General features: G+C 47.6%; 1 protein-coding gene across 2 annotated transcripts in view; it reads left to right on the forward strand.

The window, feature by feature from the left end:
* The first annotated feature begins 630 nt into the window (after positions 1-630).
* npr2 (natriuretic peptide receptor 2) overlaps positions 631-26,106 on the forward strand; it is a 93,173-nt gene continuing 67,697 nt past the window's right edge. Inside the window, exon 1 of one of the 2 annotated variants that reach the window (XR_010003687.1) lies at positions 631-1,658. Coding sequence is in view for 1 of the 2 variants with exons in the window: in XM_062972680.1 (XP_062828750.1) it covers positions 728-1,658 (931 nt within the window). In the remaining variant the exon portion in view is untranslated. The remainder of the gene's footprint in view (positions 1,659-26,106) is intronic. The other variant, XM_062972680.1, reaches the window with a different exon arrangement.

Here is a 26,106-nt window from a genome sequence, read left to right on the forward strand (position 1 = left end):
TATAGTAATATATAATGCTAATATTGTGCTATGCTAATAATATAATATCTTGTATGTACATATAATTTGTAAGCCATTCTGAGTCCCCTTTGGGGTGAGAAAGGTGTGATACAAATGTAGTAAATAAATGCAGTAAATAAATAAATAAATAAATACATTTTAGACTTAGGCTCGCCCAAAGTCTGAAATGACTTGAAGGCACACAACAACAACAACAACAACAACAACAACAACAACAACCCTAATTAACTTGACTATCTCATTGGCCAGAAGCAGGACCACACTTCCCATTGAAATCCTGATCAATGTATGTTGGTTAAAATTGTTTTTATTTTTAAATATTGTATTGTTCTTTCATTGTTCTTGTTGTTGTTGTTGGTGTTGTTTTTGCACTACAAATAAGACATATGCAATGTGCATAGGAATTTGTTTTGTTTTTTTTTTCAAATGATAATCCGGCCCCTCAACAGTCTGAAGGATTGTGGACCGGCCCTCGGCTTAAAAAGTTTGAGGACCCCTGGATTAGATAGATAATGTGGAGAAAGAGGCGCCGTTCCGGGTGTGTCCGGCAGGGGGCGCTGCGCCCTCCTCCTCCTCCTCCTCCTCCTCCTCGGTGGGTCCTGAAAGAAGGAGAGAGAGAGAGAGAGAGAGGCAGGCGGAGGTCCAGGTGGGCGGCCTTTCTTCCTTCCTTCCTTCCTTCCTTCTTCCCCGGGAGAGGAGGAGGAGGATGGCGGTGGCGGTGGCGTGGCTCCTGGCCCTGCTGGTCTCTCCTGCGTGGGGCGCCAAGGAGGGCGAGGGCGGGGGGGTCTCTTCGTCCTCTTCTTCGCCCCCTTCTTCTTCTTCGTCGTCGTGGGTGACGGTGGCGCTGGTGCTGCCGGAGCACAACCCGAGCTACCCGTGGGCGCTCCCGCGCGTGCGCCCGGCCGTGGACCTGGCCCTGGAGCGCGTGGGGTCCGCGGCGGCAGTGGCGTCGGCGGAGCGGGACTCGCCCTCGGGCCCGGGCCCGGCCTGGCCGCCGCGGTTCCGCGTGGTGTTCGGCTCGTCGGAGCGCGGGGGCGCGTGCTCGGAGTGGGTGGCGCCGCTGCGGGCGGTGGACCTGAAGCTGGACTGGTCCCCGGACGTGCTGCTGGGCCCGGGCTGCGTGTACCCGGCGGCGGCGGTGGCGCGCTTCGCCTCGCACTGGGGGCTGCCGCTGGTCACGGCGGGCGCGGTGGCCTCGGACTTCGGGCACAAGGCGCCCTCGGCGCAGCAGCCGCAGCACTACGGCTCCCTGGTGCGGACCGGGCCCTCGGCCGCCAAGCTGGGCGCCTTCGCCGCCGCGCTCCACGCCGGGCTCAACTGGACCGCGCGCGCCGCCCTCCTCTACGCCGACCACAAGACCGACGACCGGCCCTTCTACTTCACCATCGAGGGCGTCTACCAGGAGCTGCGCCACGCCGGCCTCGCCGTCGCCTACCACGTCTACGCCGCCCCCGCCGCGCCCCCCGGCGCCGCCGCCGCGCCCCCCGCCAACCTCTCCCAGCCCGAGCCCGACGCCGCCACCGGGGCCTCCGCGGGGACCGGGCCCGGGGCCACCGCCGCCGCCGAGCCCGCCGACGGAGCAGAGGAAGGCGCCGGGCCCGAGGCCGCCGTCCAGTTCATCAAGGACAACGGGAGAGGTGGGTCCGGCCCTGGCTTGGGGGGAAAAGAAAGGATCATGATTAGTATTATTGGGGGGTCTGTGGGCGAGGGGAAGGGGCGAGGGAGAGGAGCCTCACAACAAGCCTGGGCCAACTTGGGCCCTGCCCCCCAGAGGTTGGGGGATGCAGGTGACCCCATCATTGACTTCAGTGTCCAGTTCCAGGAGGACAAAGGCCTGGGCCAACTTCCACCATTCCTAACAGCTCAGGCCTAACAGTTAGCCCAGGTGTTGTCCTTAAGGGGAATGGTCAAAGTGAGCAGGCCTGGGCCAACTTGGGCCCTCTCCCCAAGAGGTTGGGGGATGCAGGTGACCCCTTGATTGACTTCAGTGTCTACTTCCAAGAGGACAAAGGCCTGGGCCAGCTCCAGGTATCTTGTACTCCAGCTTCCCGCATTCCTAGCAGACTAGGGGTTTGTCATCAAGGGGAACAGGCAAGGGGAGGGAACCCTAAGAGCAGACCTGGGCCATCTTGGGCCCTCCCTCCAGGGGGTCTGGACTCCAGCTCCCATAACTTGGTTATTCAGGTGACCCCATCATTGACTTCAATGTCCAGTTCCAAGAGGACAAAGGCCTGGGCCAACTCCAGGTGTCTTGGACGCCAACTTCCACCATTCCTAACAGCTCAGGCCTAACAGTTAGCCCAGGTGTTGTCCTTAAGGGGAATGGTCAAAGTGAGCAGGCCTGGGCCAACTTGGGCCCTCTCCCCAAGAGGTTGGGGGATGCAGGTGACCCCTTGATTGACTTCAGTGTCCAGTTCCCAGAGGACAAAGGCCTGGACCAACTCCAGGTGTCTTGGACTCCAGCTTCCACCATTCCTGACAGCCCAGGGCTTTGTCATCAAGAAGTATAGGCAAGGTGAGGGGGTCCTTAGAGCAGGCCTGGGCCAACTTGGCCCCTCCCCCCAAGAGGTTTGGGGATGCAGGTGACCCCTTGATTGACTTCAGTGTCTACTTCCAAGAGGACAACAGCCTGGGCCAACTCTAGGTGTCTTGGACTCCAGCTTCCACCATTCCTGACAGCCCAGGGCAAATAGTAGGCCCACGTTTTGTCATCAAGGGGAACAGGCAAGGTGAGGGGGTCCTTAGAGCAGGCCTGGGCCAACTTGGGCCCTCCATCCAGGGGTTTTGGACTCCAGTTCCTATAACGTGGGGATGCAGGTGACCCCTCAGTTGACTTCAGTGTCTAGTTCCAAGAGGACAAAGGTCTGGACCAACTCCAGGTGTCTTGGACTCCAGCTTCCACCATTCCTGACAGCCCAGGGCTTTGTTGTTACGGGGAACAGGCAAGGTAAGGGAGTCCTTAGAGCAGGCCTGGGCCAACTTCAGCCCTCTCTCCAGGGGGTTTGGGGATGCAGGTGACCCCTCAGTTGACTTCAGTGTCTACTTCCAAGAGGACAAAGGTCTGGACCAACTCCAGGTGTCTTGGATTCCAGCTTCCACCATTCCTGACAGCCCAGGGCTTTGTTGTTACGGGGAACAGGCAAGGTAAGGGAGTCCTTAGAGCAGGCCTGGGCCAACTTGGGCCCTCCATCCAGGGGTTTTGGACTCCAGTTCCCACAACGTAGGTCCCTTGATGACTTCAATGTCTAGTTCCGAGAGGACAAAGGCCTGGGTCAATTTGGGCCCTCTCTCCAGGTGTTTTGGGCTCCCAACTTCCACCATTCCTAACAGTTGGCCCAGGTTTTGTCATCAAGGGGAATGGGCAAGGAGAGTCAGCCCCCACAGCAAGCCTGGGCCAACTTGGGCCCTCCCTCCGGGGGTTTTGGACTCCAGTTCCCATAACGTGGGTATTCAGATGGGCCCTTGATGACTTCAATGTCTAGTTCCGAGAGGACAAAGACCTGGGCCAACTCCAGGTGTCTTGGGTTCCAGCTTCCACCACTCCTAACATCCCAGGGATAATAGTTGTCCCACAGTTTGTTATCAAAGGGAACGGGCAAGGTGAGGGAGTCCTTAGGGCAGGCCTGGGCCAACCTGGGCCCTCCCTCCAGGGGGTTTGGACTCCAACTCCCACAACATGGGTTTGCAGATGATCCCTTGATTGACTCAAATGTCTCGTTCCAAGAGGATTGTGTGGTTTTAAGCAATTGTTTTCATTGACATGTTTGAATGATGTCATTTTGAAGTATATGTTGTTTATGTTGATGTGTGTTCAAGGCATCAAACTAGGCCTTTGTTGTGAGCCACCCTGTCATCTTTGGGGTGAGATGGGTGGGATAGAAATACATTAAATTAAATAAATAAACTCCCACCATTCCTAACAGTCTACCCAGCAGGCTGTTAGGAATGGTGGGAGTTGAAGTCCAAAACACCTGGAGGGCCCAAGCTTGCCTATGCCTGATCCATAGGTGGTTAGAAATGGTGGGAGTTGGAATCCAAGACACCTGGAGGGCCCAAGTTAGCCCATGCTTGTATGCTTGTAGTTTTTGTGTAGTTTTCTATGATTCTATGATTTGTCATCAAGGAGAATGGGCAAGCTGAATAAGCCCTGAGAGCAGGCCTGGGCCAACTTGGGCCCTCCGCCCAGGTATTTTAAAAGCCTACCTGCTCTTAGGAATTGTGGGAGTTGGAGGGAGGGCCCAAGTTGGCCCAGGCCTGTCCTAGGTGATGCTTAACGTCTTCATGTGTGTACATTGTAATGGTATTGACATGTTTTTAATGTAAGCCACTTTGACCTTCCTTGTGGAGAGAAAAAGCAGGAGAGAATTGTGGAGAGAATTAAACATGAACATAATAATGATGTGCGCCCCTGGTCTCCAAATCATAGCAATAATTGGACAGGCATGAAGAGTGCAACAGGAAGAACAGGACAGGGACAAACAAGAGACCATTTAAATCAGGCCTGGGCCAACTTCAGCCCTCCCTCCAGATGTCTTGGACTACCAAGAATTCCCACCATTCCTGACAACTGGTATAAATTGCAATCCAAAACACCTGGAGGGCTTGTGAGAGTTGAAGTCCAAAAGACCTGGAGTGAAGGCCAAAGTTGGCCCATGCCTGATGTTTAAATGGTAACGAGACTTCAGATGGTAAAGAGACTTTATGGACACACTACATATTTCTTAGCTTTGGATCACACAGGAAAAGGCAATATCCCTGTAGTGTTTGTGTTGCGACTTGTGCCCCTGTTTAGAAGATTTCATCTCATTTTCTCTCCCTGTGAGAATGAGAGTTTGGAAGATTTGGCTTGTTTGGGATCAAGGATTGGTGAGAAGGCTTCATTGGAGACAGCCCCACTCCCTTGCCTAATTACTTTGATATGTAGTTATTTAAAGTTTTTAAAATTGTTTGGCTTTTGCTTTTTATTTTAATGTTGTAACTTGTACTATTTTATGTATATGTCAACTATACATTTTTACGGCTTTGTCCCCATGTGAGCCGCCCCGAATCCCCTCGAGGAGATGGAGGCGGCATATAAGAAATAAATTATTATTATTATTATTATTATTATTATTATTATTATTATTGGAGACACCTTTCCCCCATGATAATAACTTTTCCAGGAGTGGATTTCCCTTCTTCCTGAGAGGTAGATTCCTCTCGCTTCCTGTTGTCATGGCCATTTGCAAGTCGAATGTTTGTAAACTTGGGACGGCCTCCAATAATTTATTTATTTATTTATTTATTTATTTATTTACTACATTTATATCCTGCTCTTCTCACCCCGTAGGGGACTCAGAGCAGCTTACAAATCAAATGTATATACAATATATTATTAGCATAGCACAATATAAGCATTAAATTGCTATATTGTACTATATCATTATATGGTAGTATTATTAGTAATATTACATTTAATATATAATTAATATTCTTATATTAAATTATTATTAGTATAATATTATATTACATTATAATATTATTATCAATATTATAAGTATATACAATACATTACATATTTATAATAATAATAATAATAATAATAATAATAATAATAATAATAATAATAATAATAGCAACATTGACCCATTGATGCCTCCAATGTGAGTCCTGTTTCGGGGTCTGTTTGTGCTGCTGGTTCCAAAAATGGCACCCATTTTCCCCCATCATGTCTAGTTTTTGAGATACAAGATACATGACATCTATCTATCTCCATCTGCTCTCCCAAAGAAACTAGATAGAGCCATTTTTTGAATCAGTGCTCCAAATAGACACAGGAACAAGCCTAAAACACCAAGGCACTGGGATTTTTGTTGTTGTTGAGTTGTGTAATAATAATAATAATAATAATAATAATAAGTGTTCAACTTGTGATTTTGTGATATGAAATCCAGCATCTGTCTTGTTTGCTGTGTCATACAATATAATAATAATAATAATAGTAATAATAATATAGTTGTCTCTCTTGTTTGCTGTGTCATACTATGTCGTTGTGTCAATAATAATAATATAGTTGCAATAATAATAATAATAATACAGTAGAGTCTCAGTTATCCAACATTCGCTTATCCAACGTTCTGGATTATCCAACGCATTTTTGTAGTCAATGTTTTCAATACAGTAGAGTCTCACTTATCCAACATAAACGGGCCAGCAGAACGTTGGATAAGCGAATATGTTGGATAATAAGGAGAGATTAAGAAAAAGCCTATTAAACATCGAAATAGGCTATGATTCTACAAATTAAGCACCAAAGGATCATGTTATACAAGAAGTTTGACAGAAAAAGTAGTTCGTTACACATTAATACTATGTAGTAATTATTGTATTTACAAATTTAGCACCAAAATATCACGATGTATTGAAAACATTGACAACAAAAATGCGTTGGATAATCCAGAACATTGGATAAGTGAGACTCTACTGTACATCTGATATTTTGGTGCTAAATTCGTAAATACAGTAATTACTACGTAACATTACTGCATATAGAACTACTTTTTCTGCCAAATTTGTTGTATAACATGATGTTTAGGTGCTTAATTTGTAAAATCATAACCTAATTTGATGTTTAATAGGCTTTTTCTTAATCTCTCCTTATTATCCAACATATTTGCTTATCCAACGTTCTGCCGGCCCGTTTATGTTGGATAAGTGAGACTCTACTGTAATACTAAACGTTTTCTTGTGAGCTTCCTCTCTTCATGGATATGGATTTACAGGAGGAAAATTTAGGGTGTATATACAGTAGAGTCTCACTTATCCAAGCTAAATGGGCCGGCAGAAGCTTGGATAAGCGAATATGTTGGATAATAAGGAGGGATTAAGGAAAAGCCTATTAAACATCAAAATAGGTTATGATTTTACAAATTAAGCACCAAAACATCATGTTATACAACAAATTAGACAGAAAAAGTAGTTCAATAGGCAGTAATGTTATGTTGTAAATACTGTATTTACGAATTTAGCACCAAAATATCATGATATATTGAAAACATTGATTACAAAAATTGCTTGGATAATCCAGAGGCTTGGATAAGTGAGACTCTACTGTACATCGTGATATTTTGGTGCTAAATTCGTAAATACAGTAATTACTACGTAGCATTACTGCGTATTGAACTACTTTTTCTGCCAAATTTGTTGTATAACATGATCCTTTGGTGCTTAATTTGTAAAATCATAACCTAATTTGATGTTTAATAGGCTTCTCCTTAATCTCTCCTTATTATCATAACATATAACATGTAACATATTTGCTTATCCAATGTTCTGCTGGCCCGTTTATGTTGGAAAAGTGAGGCTCTACTGTAATACTAAATGTTTGTTGTGAGCGTCCTCGCTTCATGGATACGGATTTACAGGAGGAAAATTTAGGGAGTATATACTAGGCATGGGCAAACTTTGGCCCTCCAGGTGTTTTGGACTCCGACTCCCACAATTCCCATGCCTGGTATATAATATTTCTAGGAGAATTCCCAGACCTCCTTCCATGGAGTGGGATGGCTTGTCGAGGCACAAAATGGTTCGAGTTGGGAGGGCAGAGTGGCCCTTGACTCGGACCCTCCTTTGTCCGCTCTGCAATGATTTCCAAGGCCTGTGAGCTGAGGAAGCGGCCTCTGCGCGAAGCAGGGGTCTGGTGTGGGTCGCCCATGGCGTTCAGAAGCCCCCCCCCTTCCTTCCTTCTGTGCTAATGGATCCCATCTGGATCCTGCGGGCACGGCTGCTTTTGCAGTTTCTGCTGCTGTGTCATCGGGGCGGGCAAGGAGCCCGGCGTCTGCTTCGGGCAAACAGGCGGAGAGCCCGGCCTCCTCCTCCTCCTCCTCCTCCTCTGCGGCCTTTTTGCGGGGCTGGGGGCTTCAGGGCCTCTCCTGCGGGATGGGGGGGCCCTTCGTGGTCTTCTTTCCACGGACCCCCCTCCCGCCCCCTTCCCCTTTGGCCTATAATAATAATAATAATAATAATAATAATAATAATAATAATAATAATAATAAAACTTTATTTATACCCCGCCACCATCTCCCCAGCGGGGACTCGGGGCGGCTAACATGGGGCCATGCCCAAAGCAATACAATATAATCTATATATATAAAAGAGTGATGGCATCACGGCAATTCACAAAACAACAAAACTACAGGCCCCCCAACCTCAAAATTTGACAACACGACCCATCATCCATGCCTCTAGGTTGATACAACAAAAAGAAAAGAAAAATAAAGTCCTAATTAGAGGGAGAGCAACAATTGTTTTTTATCCAATTGCTGCCAGTTTAGAGGGCTAATCTCTGCCCACTTGGTCTCCTAGCAACCGACTCAGCCAAGGAACAGCCAGGGTTCAGTTAGGGGATAGGCAGATTTAGGCCTCGCTTAGGCTTCTTCCACAGATTATCTAATTGGCACTACATTATATGGCAGTGTAGACTCAAGGACCTTCCACACAGCTATATTAACCATTTATAATCTTATATTATCTGCTTTGAACTGGATTATCTTGACTCCACACTGTCATATAATCCACTTCAGTGTGCATTTTATACAGCTGTGTAGAAGGGGCCTCATAGAAGGGGGCTTAATGTCAGGGGAAAACCTTTACCCTTTACCTTAACTGGGTTGTTGTATGTCTTTCGGGCTGTGTGGCCATGTTCCAGAAGCATTCTCTCCTGACGTTTCGCCCACATCTATGGCAGGCATCCTCAGAGGATGCCTGCCATAGATGTGGGCGAAACGTCAGGAGAGAATGCTTCTGGAACATGGCCACACAGCCCGAAAGACATACAACAACCCTGTGATCCCGGCCATGAAAGCCTTCGACTTTACCTTAACTTTCACCAATTCCTCAATACTTTATTTCCTATACCACCATCCTTTGCCACAGCAACGCGTGGCTGGGCACAGCTAGTAAAATATAAAACAGCATATCATAACATAATTAAAAATAATACAATACATAATAATAAACATCACATCAAGAAATCAAGAAACAGTCAAACAAGAGCAGGCCGCATGAACACAAAGACAAAACCCGGAGTGTGAGGGACAGAGGGGTACTCCAATGTGGACAGGGACATATGAGACATATGGGCAGTTTAGAGGATAGATGTTCGGGGGGGAGTAACGCAGAAATATATAACAGAAGTTACTCACCGAAAGCACAGCGGAAGAGCCATGTTTTCAGGTCTTTCCTAAAAGCTAACAAAGTGGGAGCTTGCCTGATTTCAGTAGGCAGTGAGTTCCATAGTCGGGGGGCCACAGCAGAGAAGGCCCTCTCCCTTGTACTCACAAGGCGGGCCTGGGATAAAGACAGTGGTGATAAAAGGGCCTCCCCGGATGATCGTAAAGATCGGGCAGGTTTATGGAGGGAGAGACGGTCACGGAGGTAGGTGGGTCCCAAACCGTTTAGGGCTTTATAGATGATGGTCTACCCACTCTCCTCAGAGTAACACTCGCATATTTCACCTTTTTAGTGCTTGACTCACATTTTTTTGTAATTAAAATACATAGTCAATTTTTTAAATATTTCTGACAGTTTCTATATCTGTGGAGTGTCCAGTGTGCGAGAAAGAACTCTTGTCTTTTGGAGGCAAATGTGAATGTTGTCATTGGTAACCATGATGATTAGCATTAAATCGGAGCCGGGCTTTGGTGCAGGCTGGTGAGCAGCCTGCTGCAATAAATCACTCTGACCATGAGGTCATGAGTTCGAGGCCAGCCTGTGGCGGGGTGAGCACCCGCCAATTAAAATAAATAAATTAATAATAGCCCCTGCTCGTTGCTGACTTAGCAACCCAAAAGATAGTTGCATCTATCAAGTAGGAAATAAGGTACCACTTATAAAAGCGGGGAGGCAAGTTTAACTAATTTATGACATTGGAATGAGGAAGTGCCGTCAGAGTGGATGAGGAAGCAGCTGCTCCCCCCTGTGGCCAGAATAGAACATCCCCTCAGGAGAAGGTTAAATTGCCTCTGCGTCTGTCTGTCTCTGTCTGGGTTTGATGTGTTTATGGGCATTGAATGTTTGCCCTATGTGTGTATAATGTGATCCATTCTGAGTCCCCTTCGGGGTGAGAAGGGCAGAATGTAGATAGATAGATAAATAAATAAATAAATAAATAGCATTGCAGCTTCAAAGCCTGGCCGCTTCCTGCCTGAGGGAATCCTTTGTTGGGAGATGTTAGCTAGCCCTGATTGTTTCATGCCTGGAATCCCCCATCAAAACCTTTGAGGATGCCTGACATAAATGTGGGGGAAACCTTTCAGTGTTAAGCATTGCTTTGGCCTCAAGGCTCAAAGGTTTCTGGCTCCTGGGGGAGAGAAGGAGGGTCTGCAATCCCTGCTTTAAGACTGCCCAGAGACCCCCCACCCCACCCCACCCCACCCCAGTGAGAAGTGAGTGTTAGAATGACATTTTTGTGGTTGGAAGGTCCCAAAGTGGGAGAAGGTTTTGGCCTCCTCCGGGCCTCTGTCCTGGCGGGTTGGGGAGAAGAAGGACCTGGGGAAGAGACACAGAAGAAACGAAAGGCACAGAGACACCGTGCGGGATGCCTGGCTCCACAACAGAATTTCCATGGGAAAGGGATCTTGGAGGCTTCGTGGACAATGGGATTTTGGCCTGCATCAAAGGAACATAGTGTCCAGATCTAGGGAAGCCATGGTGCCTCTCCATTTGGCTTTGGTCAGGCATCTTGACCTGGAATCGCGCTGTGTCCCACTGTTCAAAAGAGAGATTGACTAAGCTGGAAGGTGTCCAGAGGAAGAAGGGGACTCTGTTGGGAATGGATGAGCTGTTAATCTCTTTATGAGGTAAATTCCCATTAAAATAGCAGAGTAAAAATTGCAGCAGCGGTGAAACTTACGCAGTGTGAGTTTTGGAAGGCCTCTGTCATCAGGATGGCAAAGGGATGCAAAGTTAGCTTTAAAGTTTAAAAGCATTTATTGAGGTAAAAAGAAATCCATTGATGGATAGAAAAGGTTTGGACCTAACTAGCTAATCTATCCTGTTCTAATACACATGGATGGATTAAAATAACAAAGCTCTAGATAGCTACATCTTGACTAATAGAGGACAGAGGTGCGTCCTCTCTGGAACAAAGCAGGAAGCAGGAATGGCGACCAAGCCTTGTGGGTTGCTTCTTCTCTAGGGCCATAAACATTCCAAAAGCCAAATTGGGGAAGTTACAGCAAAGCCCTAGGAGAGATCACATTTCTAGGTGGGCTGACCTAAATAGGACGGGAAGCAGGAAACAATGGTTAATCCTATCTAGGCATTGTTGGGAACGGGGAAAGGATTCCCTCCATCTAACTCTATCATCTATCTGACTACATTTAGACTTGAGTAGTCCAGGGTGATTCCCAACAGACTCAAAAGATAGAAAGATAGATATGTAGAGAGTGGGGGTGGGGGTCTTGAATGCTACCTTCGGAAGGAAGGGCTGCTTGGTGTCAGGATGTGACCCTTGGCTTCTGCTTTAAGTCACCTTGAAATCCTTGTAAAACAAGCATGGGCCAACTTTGGCCCTTCCTCCAGGTGTTTTGGACTCCGACTCCCAGAATTCCTAACAGCCTCAGGCCCCTTTATAGGAGACACATGTGGGATCCACTGTGGGGGAGAAGCAGGAGATCCAACATCTCAGTGTGTTGGGATGCTTAAGCGGCGGAGGGGGAAAAAGAAAGGGCCTGAGGCTGTTAGGAATTCTGGGAGTTGGAATCCAAAACACCTGGAGGGCTGAAGTTGGCCCATGCCTGCTCTACAAGGAGGCTCAAAGTGACTGCATTAAAGATGTTCGTGGCTCGTGATGCCCCATCCAGGCCTGCGTGACTCTGTGCTCAGCACTTACTCTTGTGGAATGTGGGTTACACAACTGTGAACGCTTTGCAGATGTTACTGAATGGCTAAAACAGCATGTATGCGTGTGCACCCATGCCAAGAAGAGGCCAGCCGGAGCCTTGCCCTAAGAAGCAGGAGTCTCCTTCTCTGGAGATTTTTCTACAGATGCTGGATGGACGTCTGTTGGGAGGGCTTTAATTGTGTCTTCCTTCCTGCCTGGCAGGGGGTTGGTCTGGATGGCCCTGGGGGGGGGGTCTCCTTGTGGAGAGAAAAAGTGGGGTATAAAAATAATAATAATAATAATAGAAGATCAGGAGGCAGAGGACTCTTACAAGTAAAACAAGCAGTCAAAGAAGAAGAACCTGGCAGAATATATAAAGCAAAGTGAAGAACCTGCTTTGATTGAAGTCAAAAATCAAAAACTCCTCAAAGCACAGCAGTACAAGAAAACCGCACTACAAACTAGAGCTGACAGCTGGCACAACAAAACATTGCATGGAAAGTTCCTTGACAAAACTGAAGGAAAAGCTGATAAGGAGAAGACCTGGCTCTGGCTCACGAATGGGACCCTGAAGAAGGAAGGAGACAGAAGGCCTGATCCTTGCAGCCCAGGAGCAAGCCATCAGAACAAAGGCAATTCAGGCCAAGATCGAAAAATCAGCTGATGACCCAAAATGCAGACTGTGCAAGGAAACCAATGAAACCATGGATCATATCCTCAGCTGCTGTAAGAAAATTGCACAGACAGACTACAAACAGAGGCACAACTATGTGGCCCAAATGATTCATTGCAACTTATGCCTCAAGTACCACCTCCCAGCAGCAAAGAACTGGTGGGATCACAAACCTGCAAAAGTATTGGAAAATGAGCACGCAAAGATACTGTGGGACTTCCGAATCCAGACTGACAAAGTTCTGGAACACAACACACCAGACATCACAGTTGTGGAAAAGAAAAAGGTTTGAATCATTGATGTCGCCATCCCAGGTGACAGTCGCATTGACGAAGAACAACAGGAAAAACTCAGCCGCTATCAGGACCTCAAGATTGAACTTCAAAGACTCTGGCAGAAACCAGTGCAGGTGGTCCCGGTGGTGATGGGCACACTTGGTGCCATGCCAAAAGATCTCAGCCGGCATTTGGAAACAATAGACATTGACAAAATCACGATCTGCCAACTGCAAAAGGCCACCCTGCTGGGATCTGCACGCATCATCCGAAAATACATCACACAGTCCTAGACACTTGGGAAGTGTTCGACTTGTGGTTTCGTGAAATGAAATCCAGCATATCTATCTTGTTTGCTGTGTCATAATAAAATAATAATAAATCTCTTCCAAATGTATGGTTCTATGAATTGATGACCCAAAGGCACAGCCACATCTCATCATCATCATCATCATCATCATCATCATCATCATCATCATTTAATTACTTATTAATCGCCCTCCATCCAAGATGCTCTAGGCGATTTACAAGATAACATGTTCCAATCAAAACTCTCTCTTGGATGTCCAACTGCTGTCAGGATGTAGCATCTACTGTAGAAGAGACATAGTTTGACCACACTTTAACTGCCATGACTCCGTGCTATGGAATCCTGGGACCTGTAGTTTTACAAGGTTATTAGCCTTCTTTGCCTGAAGAGTTTGATGATGATGATGATGATGATGATGATGATGATGATAAGGCAGCTTTATTTATATCCCACTCCCTTTCCAAACAGGACTTCATTAGACCAAGGACCAGAAGCAAATACAAGGCCCTTTCTCCATCCCAACTGCCACTGCCCTGGCCTTGGAAAGAGAGGAGAAATGACAGGCAGAGCTGCTTCGTGTTTCAGTCCTTAAAAGAGACGAAATGTGCTCCTGTATCCCAACTGCCACTGCCCTGACTCTGGTGAGCAGAAGATGAAAGGCCCTTTCTCCATCCCAACTGCCACTGCCCTGGCCTTGGAAAGAGAGGAGAAATGACAGGCAGAGCTGCTTCGTGTTTCAGTCCTTAAAAGAGACGAAATGTGCTCCTGTATCCCAACTGCCACTGCCCTAACTCTGGTGAGCAGAAGATGAAAGGCCCTTTCTCCATCCCAACTGCCACTGCCCTGGCCTTGGAAAGAGAGGAGAAATGACAGGCAGAGCTGCTTCGTGTTTCAGTCCTTAAAAGAGACGAAATGTGCTCCTGTATCCCAACTGCCACTGCCCTGACTCTGGTGAGCAGAAGATGAAAGGCCCTTTCTCCATCCCAACTGCCACTGCCCTGGCCTTGGAAAGAGAGGAGAAATGACAGGCAGAGCTGCTTCGTGTTTCAGTCCTTAAAAGAGACGAAATGTGCTCCTGTATCCCAACTGCCACTGCCCTAACTCTGGTGAGCAGAAGATGAAAGGCCCTTTCTCCATCCCAACTGCCACTGCCCTAGCCTCAGAACAACAGAAGAAGACAAACACAGCTCCATCCGGCCTATGCCAAGATGCACATTCAAGGTTCTCCACCCACCTCAACTGCCACTGCCCAGGCCTTGAAAAGCCTTGAGCCACAGCAGTGCCAAACTGCATTAATTCTGCAGTGTAGATGCACCGCAGTCATCCCACAATGTGCTCCTGGGGGCGGGTCTGAGGGCTTTGTCCTCTGGGTCACGGAAACCTGGGGAAGTCTCCTGATGGGAATCCAGAATGAGAAGGCGGTAGATTGCCCATTTCTGAGAAACAGACCAAACAGGAAAGGAGGGGGAGGAGAGGGGGAGGGGAGCTGTGTCTCAGGGATGTTTGTTTACACCTGTGAGGCAAAATTAAGGGGGAAAGAAACCACAGAGAGGCCATGGTGGGGGTCTGCTGTAGACCTACAAGCCGGGCTGAGGACCTGGTTGAGGGAAGTCCTGCTCTGCAATCAGGACCCTGCATCCCGTCCTGGGCAAAGCAAGCCAAGTCATTCGTTTATTAGTGTTTAATATTGTTTTAATATTCATAGATTTTAAATTGTGTTGTCATGCGTTGCTGAGAGTTTTCCAGGCTGTTTGGCCATGTTCCAGAAGCATTATCTCCTGACGTTTCGTCACATCTATAGCAGGCATCCTCAGAGGTTGGGAGGTCTGTTGGAAACTAGGCAAGTGGGGTTTATATATATACCTGTGGAATGATGTCCAGGGTGGGAAAAAGAAAGAACTCTTGTCTGTTTGAGACAAGTGTGACTGTTGCAGCTGGCCACAATGAATGGCCTTGCAGCTTCAAGGCCTGGCTGCTTCCTGTCTGTGGGAATCCTTTGTTGGGAGGTGTTAGCTGACCCTGATTGTTTCCTGCCTGGAATTCTCCTGTTTCCTGAGTGTTGTTCTTTATTTACTGTCCTGATTTTAGAGTTGTTTAATACTGGGAGCCAGATTTTGTTCACTTTCACACTTTCTGTTAAAATTGTCCACATGTTCGTGGATTTCAGTGGCTTGTCTGTGCAGTCTGGCATGGTGGTTGTGAGAGTGGTCCAGCATGTCTGTGTTATCAAATAATATTCTGTGTCCAGGTTGGTTCATCAAGGGCTCTGCTATAGCTGATTACTTCTGGATGAAGTAATCTGCACTGCCTTTCCTGTTCCTTGACTCATGGGGGGTCCCTGTGTAGACTTGTCCACAGCTTCATGGTATCCGGTAGACTCCTGCAGAGGTGAGAGGATCCCTCTTGTCCTTAGCTGACCGTAGCATTTGTTGGATTTTCTTAGTGGGTTTGTAGATAGTTTGTAGGGTTGTGTTTCTTCAACAGCTTCCCTATGTGGTTCCCTTGATGTATAGTAAGCATGCTTTTCCTCTGGGTGGATCTTTGTCTCTGCTCTCGTGTCTTGTTCTTGGCCTGGCATCTCTTCTGATGGCCTGTGGTGGAGTCTCCATTGGCCTGCAGAGCCCAGTTTAGGTGGTTTAGTTCCCCTTGGAGGAGGTGAGGTTCGCATATCCTTTGTGCACAGTCTGCCAGGGCTTTGATTGTGCTTCTTTTTTGACTTGAGTGATGGTTGGAGTTTTTATGTAGGTATCTATCTCTGCCCTGGAGACTAGGCTTCAAACTACAGGAAAGGAGATTCCACCTGAACATCAGGAAGAACTTCCTGACTGTGAGAAGGGCTGTTCGACAGTAGAACTCTCTCCCCCGGACTGTGGTGGAGGCTACTTCTGTGGAGGCTTTGAAGCAGAGGCTGGATGGCCATCTGTCAGTGGTGCTTTGAATGAGATTTTCCTGCTTCTTGGCAGAATGGGGTTGGACTGGATGGCCCACGAGGTCTCTTCCAACTCTATGATTCTATGTGTGTCGGTTTTCTGTAAACTGTGTGGCCCAATTGTGGATTGTGTTTGCGGATGACTAGACACCTAGAAATGGCAGTTTCCCTTCATTTTCTTTTCCATGGTGAATTAGATATTTGGGTAGAGGCTGTTGAGGTGGTTCAGGAACTTGTTTAGTTCTGGGTTGCTGTAAGTCTTTCAGGCTGTATGGCCAAGTTCCAGAAGCTTTCTCTCCTGATGTTTCACCCACCTTTGTGGCAGGCATCCACAGATATTTCAGCCCCACTTGCCTAGTCTCCAACAGACCTCACAACCTCTGAGGATGCCTGCCATAGATGTGGGCAAAATGTCAGGAAAGAATGTTTCTGGAACATGGCCAGACAGCTTGGAAAACTCACAGCAACCCAGTGATTCTGGCCATGAAAACTTCGACAACACAGTTTTTATAGTCTAATACCCTTTTAATATTTTTATATATTTAAATTATATTGTAATGCTTTGAATGTTAGCCGCTTTGAGTCTCTTTATGGGGGGGAAAATGGGATATAAACATGATTTTTTTTTTCGTGTCAGGAGCAACCGGAGTTGCTTCTGGAGTGAGAGAATTGGCTGTCTGCAAGGACGTTGCCCAGGGGACGCCCGGATGTTTTGATGTTTTTACCATCCTTGTGGGAGGCTTCTCTCATGTCCCCGCATGGAGCTGGAGCTGATAGAGGGAGCTCATCCACGCTCTCCCCGGGTGGGATTCGAACCTAGCAGCTTTTAGGTCAGCAACCCAACCTTCAAGTCACTTAGTCCACTACGCCATCTGGGGGCTCCTATAAACATGATGATGATGATGATGATGATGGAGATGGACCGGATGGAAGGTCCAAAGGTCTGGAAGCCACGCATCCCTCTGAGAAGCAGCTTAAATTGCTGGGGATGTTTAGCTGAGGAAGAGAAGGCAGCGAGAAAGGGAGACGAGAGCCATGTTTACATATTTGGAAGGAGGTCCCACGGAGGAGGGAACGGGCTTGTCTTCTTCTGCTTTTACAGACTAGGACGAAGTGTTTGAAAATACTGCAAATCCCATAATCCTTGGTCCATCCCCCCCCCCCCCCCCCCAAAGTGCTGCAACATGTAAAATGTGTCATTTGGAATATGTGTGCCAGGTTTGGTCCAATTCTGTCATTCGTGTCAATTCCAGTGGTCTCAGGAAGTGAGTGAAGGTACTGTAAATCCCATCATCCATGGTCCGTTGTTCCCTCAAACCACAGGAAGACGTAAAGTGGATGATGGGAGGTATATGTGCCAAGGTTGGTCTTGATCAGTCATTGGTGTGGGTTACAGTTGTCTGAGGAAGCGTGTGAAGGTACTGTAAATCCCATCATCCATGGTCCATTGTCCCTCAAGCCGCAGCAGGACATAAAGTGTATGATGGGGGGTATGTGTGCCAAGGTTGGTCTTGATCAGTCATTGGTGTGGGTTGCAGTGGTCTGAGGAAGTGTGTGAAGGGACTGTAAATCCCATCATCCATGGTTCGTTGTCTCTCAAGCCGTAGCAGGACGTAAAGTGGATGATCTGGGGTATGTGTGCCAAGGTTGGTCTTGATCAGTCATTGGTGTGGGTTACAGTTGTCTGAGGAAGCGTGTGAAGGTACTGTAAATCCCATCATCCATGGTCCATTGTCCCTCAAGCCGTATCAGGACGTAAAGTGGATGATCTGGGGTATGTGTGCCAAGGTTGGTCTTGATCAGTCATTGGTGTGGGTTGCAGTTGTCTGAGGAAGCGTGTGAAGGTACTGTAAATCCCATCATCCATGGTCCATTGTCCCTCAAGCCGCAGCAGGACATAAAGTGTATGATGGGGGGTATGTGTGCCAAGGTTGGTCTTGATCAGTCATTGGTGTGGGTTGCAGTTGTCTGGCGAAGTGTGTGAAGGGACTGTAAATCCCATCATCCATGGTCCGTTGTTCCCTCAAACCACAGTAGGACGTAAAGTGGGTGATGGGGGGTATGTGTGCCAAGGTTGGTCTTGATCAGTCATTGGTGTGGGTTGCAGTTGTCTGCGGAAGTGTGTGAACGGACTGTAAATCCCATCATCCCTGGTCCATTGTTCCCTCAAACCACAGGAGGACGTAAAGTGGATGATGGGGGGCATGTGTGCCAAGGTTGGTCTTGATCAGTCATTGGTGTTGGTTGCAATGGTGTGAGGAAGTGTGTGACGGGACTGTAAATCCCATCATCCCTGGTCCATTGTTCCCTCAAACCACAGGAGGACGTAAAGTGGATGATGGGGGGCATGTGTGCCAAGGTTGGTCTTGATCAGTCATTGGTGTGGGTTGCAATGGTGTGAGGAAGTGTGTGACGGGACTGTAAATCCCATCATCCCTGGTCCATTGTTCCCTCAAACCACAGGAGGACGTAAAGTGGATGATGGGGGGCATGTGTGCCAAGGTTGGTCTTGATCAGTCATTGGTGTTGGTTGCAATGGTGTGAGGAAGTGTGTGACGGGACTGTAAATCCCATCATCCCTGGTCCATTGTTCCCTCAAACCACAGGAGTACGTAAAGTGGATGATGGGGGGTTTGTGTGCCAAGGTTGGTCTTGATCAGTCATTGGTGTGGGTTGCAGTTGTCTGCGGAAGTGTGTGAAGGGACTGTAAATCCCATCATCCCTGGTCTATTGGATGACGTAAAGTGGACCTTATTGCACCTTTGTGTCAAGTTTAGTACAAATTTCGTACTAAAGGGTCCAAATGACAGGAACATCTTAACAATCAGAGCAGTGGGATCTCATGTGGCCGCATTGAGTCCAATGAAATCTGAAATTTCCTTAACAGGGTTTGGATGGCCATCTGTCAGGAGGGATTGGATTGTGTGTTCCTTGCATGGTAGAATGGGGTTGGACTGCATGGTCTTGCAGTCATTTTCAACTTTGTGATTCCATGAGAAGAAAGACTTAGCAAGCAAAGCGAGAGTTCGGATGGCCATCTGTCAGGAGAGCTTTTGGATGGCCATCTGTTAGGAGGGTTTGGATTGTGTGTTCCTTGCATGCTTGGTCTTGGGAGTCACTTCCACCTCTATGATTCCATGAGAAGAAAGACTTAGCAAGCAAAGCGAGAGTTCGGATGGCCATCTGTCAGGAGAGCTTTTGGATGGCCATCTGTCAAGAGAGCTTTTGGATGGCCATCTGTCAAGAGAGCTTTTGGATGGCCATCTGTCAAGAGAGCTTTTGGATGGCCATCTGTCAAGAGAGCTTTTGGATGGCCATCTGTCAAGAGAGCTTTTGGATGGCCATCTGTCAAGAGAGCTTTTGGATGGCCATCTGTCAGGAGAGCTTTTGGATGGCCATCTGTCAAGAGAGCTTTTGGATGGCCATCTGTCAGGAGAGCTTTTGGATGGCCATCTGTCAAGAGAGCTTTTGGATGGCCATCTGTCAGGAGAGCTTTTGGATGGCCATCTGTCAAGAGAGCTTTTGGATGGCCATCTGTCAGGAGAGCTTTTGGATGGCCATCTGTCAAGAGAGCTTTTGGATGGCCATCTGTCAGGAGAGCTTTTGGATGGCCATCTGTCAAGAGAGCTTTTGGATGGCCATCTGTCAGGAGGGTTTGGATTGTGTGTTCCTTGCATGCTTGGTCTTGGGAGTCACTTCCACCTCTGTGATTCCATGAGAAGAAAGACTTAGCAAGCAAAGCGAGAGTTCGGATGGCCATCTGTCAGGAGAGCTTTTGGATGGCCATCTGTCAAGAGAGCTTTTGGATGGCCATCTGTCAGGAGAGCTTTTGGATGGCCATCTCTCAGGAGAGCTTTTGGATGGCCATCTGTCAGGAGAGCTTTTGGATGGCCATCTGTCAGGAGAGCTTTTGGATGGCCATCTGTCAAGAGAGCTTTTGGATGGCCATCTGTCAGGAGAGCTTTTGGATGGCCATCTGTCAAGAGAGCTTTTGGATGGCCATCTGTCAGGAGAGCTTTTGGATGGCCATCTGTCAAGAGAGCTTTTGGATGGCCATCTGTCAGGAGGGTTTGGATTGTGTGTTCCTTGCATGCTTGGTCTTGGGAGTCACTTCCACCTCTGTGATTCCATGAGAAGAAAGACTTAGCAAGCAAAGCGAGAGTTCGGATGGCCATCTGTCAGGAGAGCTTTTGGATGGCCATCTGTCAAGAGAGCTTTTGGATGGCCATCTGTCAGGAGAGCTTTTGGATGGCCATCTGTCAAGAGAGCTTTTGGATGGCCATCTGTCAGGAGAGCTTTTGGATGGCCATCTGTCAAGAGAGCTTTTGGATGGCCATCTGTCAGGAGGGTTTGGATTGTGTGTTCCTTGCATGCTTGGTCTTGGGAGTCACTTCCACCTCTGTGATTCCATGAGAAGAAAGACTTAGCAAGCAAAGTGAGAGTTCGGATGGCCATCTGTCAGGAGAGCTTTTGGATGGCCATCTGTCAGGAGGGTTTGGATTGTGTGTTCCTTGCATGCTTGGTCTTGGGAGTCACTTCCACCTCTATGATTCCATGAGAAGAAAGACTTAGCAAGCAGAGCGAGAGTTCGGATGGCCATCTGTCAGGAGAGCTTTTGGATGGCCATCTGTCAGGAGGGTTTGGATTGTGTGTTCCTTGCATGCTTGGTCTTGGGAGTCACTTCCACCTCTGTGATTCCATGAGAAGAAAGACTTAGCAAGCAAAGTGAGAGTTCGGATGGCCATCTGTCAAGAGAGCTTTTGGATGGCCATCTGTCAAGAGAGCTTTTGGATGGCCATCTGTCAGGAGGGTTTGGATTGTGTGTTCCTTGCATGCTTGGTCTTGGGAGTCACTTCCACCTCTGTGATTCCATGAGAAGAAAGACTTAGCAAGCAGAGCGAGAGTTCGGATGGCCATCTGTCAGGAGAGCTTTTGGATGGCCATCTGTTAGGAGGGTTTGGATTGTGTGTTCCTTGCATGCTTGGTCTTGGGAGTCACTTCCACCTCTGTGATTCCATGAGAAGAAAGACTTAGCAAGCAAAGCGAGAGTTCGGATGGCCATCTGTCAGGAGAGCTTTTGGATGGCCATCTGTTAGGAGGGTTTGGATTGTGTGTTCCTTGCATGCTTGGTCTTGGGAGTCACTTCCACCTCTGTGATTCCATGAGAAGAAAGACTTAGCAAGCAAAGCGAGAGTTCGGATGGCCATCTGTCAGGAGAGCTTTTGGATGGCCATCTGTCAAGAGAGCTTTTGGATGGCCATCTGTTAGGAGGGTTTGGATTGTGTGTTCCTTGCATGGTAGAATGTGTGTTCCTTGCATGCTTGGTCTTGGGAGTCACTTCCACCTCATGAGTCCATGAGAAGAAAGACTTAGCAAGCAGAGCGAGAGTTCGGATGGCCATCTGTCAGGAGAGCTTTTGGATGGCCATCTGTCAAGAGAGCTTTTGGATGGCCATCTGTTAGGAGGGTTTGGATTGTGTGTTCCTTGCATGCTTGGTCTTGGGAGTCACTTCCACCTCTATGATTCCATGAGAAGAAAGACTTAGCAAGCAAAGTGAGAGTTCGGATGGCCATCTGTCAAGAGAGCTTTTGGATGGCCATCTGTCAAGAGAGCTTTTGGATGGCCATCTGTCAGGAGAGCTTTTGGATGGCCATCTGTCAAGAGAGCTTTTGGATGGCCATCTGTCAGGAGGGTTTGGATTGTGTGTTCCTTGCATGCTTGGTCTTGGGAGTCACTTCCACCTCTGTGATTCCATGAGAAGAAAGACTTAGCAAGCAAAGTGAGAGTTCGGATGGCCATCTGTCAGGAGAGCTTTGATTGTGCCTTCCGTTATGTCGGAAGGGTTGGACTGCGTGGACTCTCGGACTCTATAATAATAATAATAATAATAATGGCTGAAACAATAATAATAACGGTGAGTTGCTGTGTAGGTTTTCTGGGCCATGCTGCAGCAGCACTGTCTCCTGACGTTTCGCCTGCATCTGTGGCTAAGGATACCTTCAGTTGGGCATTCTCTTCAGGTGTTTGGACTGCAACTCCCACCATTCCTAACAGCCTCAGGCCCCTTCCTTTTGCCCCTCCGCCGCTTAAGCGGCGGAGGGGCAAAAGGAAGGGGCCTGAGGCTGTTAGGAATGGTGGGAGTTGCAGTCCAAAACACCCGGAGCCGTTAGCCACAGATGCAGGCGGAACGTCAGGAGAGAGTGCTGCCAGTCCGGGCCGCCCCCCGCCTTCCTGTAAACGGAGCCGTTCTTCCAGGCGGGGCCTCTCTGTTTCCAATTAGGAGCCTGGCAGAAGGAGGGGGGGGGGGCACTTCCAGGACCCTCCCCCCCCTCCACTTAAATATGTCGAAAACAGCTTTGCAGTCCTGGCAGGAAGCTTTGAACAGAGAGATGAGAGAGGAAGGAGAAAGAGAGAACGAAAGGAAAAGGGAGGAAAGAAGGAAGGAAAGAAGGAAGGAAGGAGGAAGGAAGGAAGGAAGGAAGGAAGGAAGGAAGGGAGGGAGGGAGGGAGGGAGGAGAGAAGGGAGGAAGGAAGGGAGAGAGGGGAAAGAAAGAAGGAAGGAAGGAAGGAAGGAGAGAAGGAAGGAAGGAGGGAGGGAAGGAAGGAAAGAAGGAAGGAAGGAAGGAAGGAAGGAGAGAAGGAAGGAAGGAGGGAGGGAAGGAAGGAAAGAAGGAAGGAAGGAAGGAGGAAGGAGAGAAGGAAGGAAGGAAAGAAGGAAGGAAGGAAGGAAGGAGAGAAGGAAGGAAGGAAGGAGAGAAGGAAGGAAGGAAGGAAGGAAGGAAGGAAGGAAGGAAGGAAGGAAGGGAGGGAGGAAGGAAGGAAGGAAGGAAGGAAGGAAGGAAGGAGAGAAGGGAGGAAGGAGGAGAGAAGGAAGGAAGGAAGGAAGGAAGGAAGGAGAGAAGGGAGGAAGGAAGGAGAGAAGGAAGGAAGGAAGGAAGGAGAGGAGGAAGGGAGGGAGGATGGAAGGAAGGAAGGAAGGAAGGGAAGGAAAGAAGGAAGGAAGGAAAGAAAGAAGGAAGGAAGGAAGAGAGGAAGGAAGGAAGGAAGGGAGGAAGAAAGGAAGGGAAAGAAAGAAAGAAGGAAGGAAAGAAGGGAGGGAGGAAGGAAAGAAAGAAGGAAGGAAGGAGAGAAGGAAGGAAAGAAGGAAGGAAAGAAAGAAGGAAGGAAGGAAAGAGAAGGAAGGAAGGGAGGGAGGAAAAAAGGAAGGGAAAGAAAGAAAGAAAGAAGGAAGGAAAGAAGGAAGGGAGGGAGGAGGAAGGAAGGAAGGAGGAGAGAAGGAAGGAAGGAAGGAAGGAGAAAAAGGAAGGAAGGAAGGAAGGAAGGAAAGAAGGAAGGAGAGAAGGAAGGAAGGAAGGAGAGTGAGAGCATTGCTGCAGCTCTGTTTTGGGGAGATGGGAAAAGAGAAGAGAAGAAGGAAGGAAGGAGGAAGGAAGGAAGGGAGGAAAGAATAATGATGATGATGATGATTGATGATGATGTTTATTTGTATCCCGTCACCATCTCCCCCAGAGGGGACTCAGGGCGGCTCACAGAAATATCAAATACAAAACAATAACAATATACAATACATCAACAAACAATAACATGCACCAATTGTAATATTTGCACATTAAACAAAAAGAACAAAAACACACTTATTAAAAACATACAATGTAAAAACAGTGAGGTTGTAATAGTAGATTAGAAGAAGGAAGGTAGGAAGGAAGAAAGGAAAGAAGGAGAGAAGGAAGGAAAGAAAGAAGGAAGGAAGGAGAGAAGGAAGGATGGAATGAAGGAAGGAAGGAAAAAAGGAAGGAAGGAAGGAAGGAGAGAAGGAAGGAAAGAAAGAAGGAAGGAGAGAAGGAAGGATGGAAGGAAGGAAGGAAGGAAGGAAGGAAGGAAGGAAGGAAGGAAAAAAAGGAAGGAAGGAAGGAAGGAGAGAAGGAAGGAAGGAAGGAAGGAAGGAAGGGAAGGAAGGAAGGAAGGAAGGAAGGAAGGAAAAAATGGAAGGAAGGAAGGAAGGAAGGAAAGAAGGAGAGAAGGAAGGAAAGAAAGAAGGAAGGAGAGAAGGAAGGATGGAAGGAAAAAAAGGAAGGAAGGAAGGAAGGAAGGAAGGAAGGGAAGGAAGGAAAGAAGGAGAGAAGGAAGGAAAGAAGAGGAAGGAGAGAAGGAAGGATGGAAGGAAGGAAGAAGGAAGGAGAGGAAGGAAGGAAAGGAAGGAGAGAAGGAAGGAAGGAAGGAAGGAAGGAAGGAAGGAAGGAAGGAAGGAAAAATGGAAGGAAGGAAGGAAGGAAGGAAGGAAGGAAAAAAGGAAGGAAGGAAGGAAGGAAGGAAGGAAAAATGGAAGGAAGGAAGGAAGGAAGGAAGGAAGGAAAAAGGAAGGAAGGAAGGAAGGAAGGAAAGAAGGAGAGAAGGAAGGATGGAATGAAGGAAGGAAGGAAAAAAGGAAGGAAGGAAGGAAGGAAGGAAGGAAGGAAGGAAGGAAGGAAGGAAGGAAGGAGAGAAGGAAGGATGGAATGAAGGAAGGAAGGAAAAAGGAAGGAAGGAAGGAAGGAGAGAAGGAAGGAAAGAAAGAAGGAAGGAGGAGAAGGAAGGATGGAAGGAAGGAAGGAAGGAAGGAGGAAGGAAGGACAAAAGGAAGGAAGGAAGGAAGGAGAGAAGGAAGGAAGGAAGGAAGGAAGGAAGGAAGGAAGGAAGGAAGGAAGGAAGGAAGGAAAAATGGAAGGAAGGAAGGAAGGAAGGAAGGAAAGAAGGAGAGAAGGAAGGAAAGAAAGAAGGAAGGAGAGAAGGAAGGATGGAAGGAAAAAAAGGAAGGAAGGAAGGAAGGAAGGAAAGAAGGAGAGAAGGAAGGAAAGAAAGAAGGAAGGAGAGAAGGAAGGATGGAAGGAAGGAAGGAAGGAGAGAAGGAAGGAAGGAAGGAAGGAAGGAAGGAAGGAAGGAAGGAAGGAAGGAAGGAAAAATGGAAGGAAGGAAGGAAGGAAGGAAGGAAGGAAGGAAAAAAGGAAGGAAGGAAGGAAGGAAGGAAGGAAAAATGGAAGGAAGGAAGGAAGGAAGGAAGGAAGGAAGGAAGGAAGGAAAAAAGGAAGGAAGGAAGGAAGGAAGGAAGGAAAGAAGGAGAGAAGGAGAGAAGGAAGGAAAGAAAGAAGGAAGGAGAGAAGGAAGGATGGAAGGAAAAAAAGGAAGGAAGGAAGGAAGGAAGGAAGGAAGGAAGGAAGGAAGGAAGGAAAGAAGGAAGGAAGGAAGGAGAGTGAGAGCATTGCTGCAGCTCTGTTTTGGGGAGATGGGGGAAGAGAAGAGAAGAGAAGAGAAGAGAAGAGAAGAGAAGAGAAGAGAAGAGAAGAGAAGAGAAGAGAAGAGAAGAGAAGAGAAGAGAAGAGAAGAGAAGAGAGGAAGGAAGGAAGGACAGCAGCCACTTGATTCCCTTCAGGAGATGGTGACGGGATCTAAGAAAAACTTATTATTTGATAAACACCAAGATGAGTCCACAACAAACAAGACCCCTTTGCTGTCTGTTGTGTTGGATCACGCGTCGGACCATTCCCAAGTGCCTAGGACTGTGTGATGTATCGGTGAACAATGCAAGGTCTTGAGCCCTGCACTCAGAGTGTCGATCCCCACTGGGACCCCCTTGCATGGCTTGTGCCAGAGTCTTTGCAGTTCGATCTTTAAATCCTCACATCGTGGCATCTTTTCCTTGGCTTCTCTTCTATCCTGCTGTCGCCTGGGATTGAAACATCGATAATCTATATTTTGTTTTGTAACATGATGGTGAGGTCAGGAGTCTTGTGCTCCAAAACTCTGTTAAAGTTGTTGCTGTTATTATTATTATTATTATTTTATTATGACACAGCAAACGAGATCTATATGCTGGATTTCATATCACAAAATCACAAGTCGGACACTTCCCAAGTGTCTAGGGCTGTGTGATGTATTTTCGGATGATGCGCGCAGATCCCAGTCAGGTGGCCTTTTGTAGTTGGCAGATCGTGATTTTGTCAATGTCTATTGTTTCCAAATGCCGGCTGAAATCTTTTGGCACGGCACCCAGTGTGCCCA

Source organism: Anolis carolinensis, chromosome 2 (assembly GCF_035594765.1).
Source record: "Anolis carolinensis isolate JA03-04 chromosome 2, rAnoCar3.1.pri, whole genome shotgun sequence".
Lineage (NCBI taxonomy): Eukaryota > Metazoa > Chordata > Lepidosauria > Squamata > Dactyloidae > Anolis > Anolis carolinensis.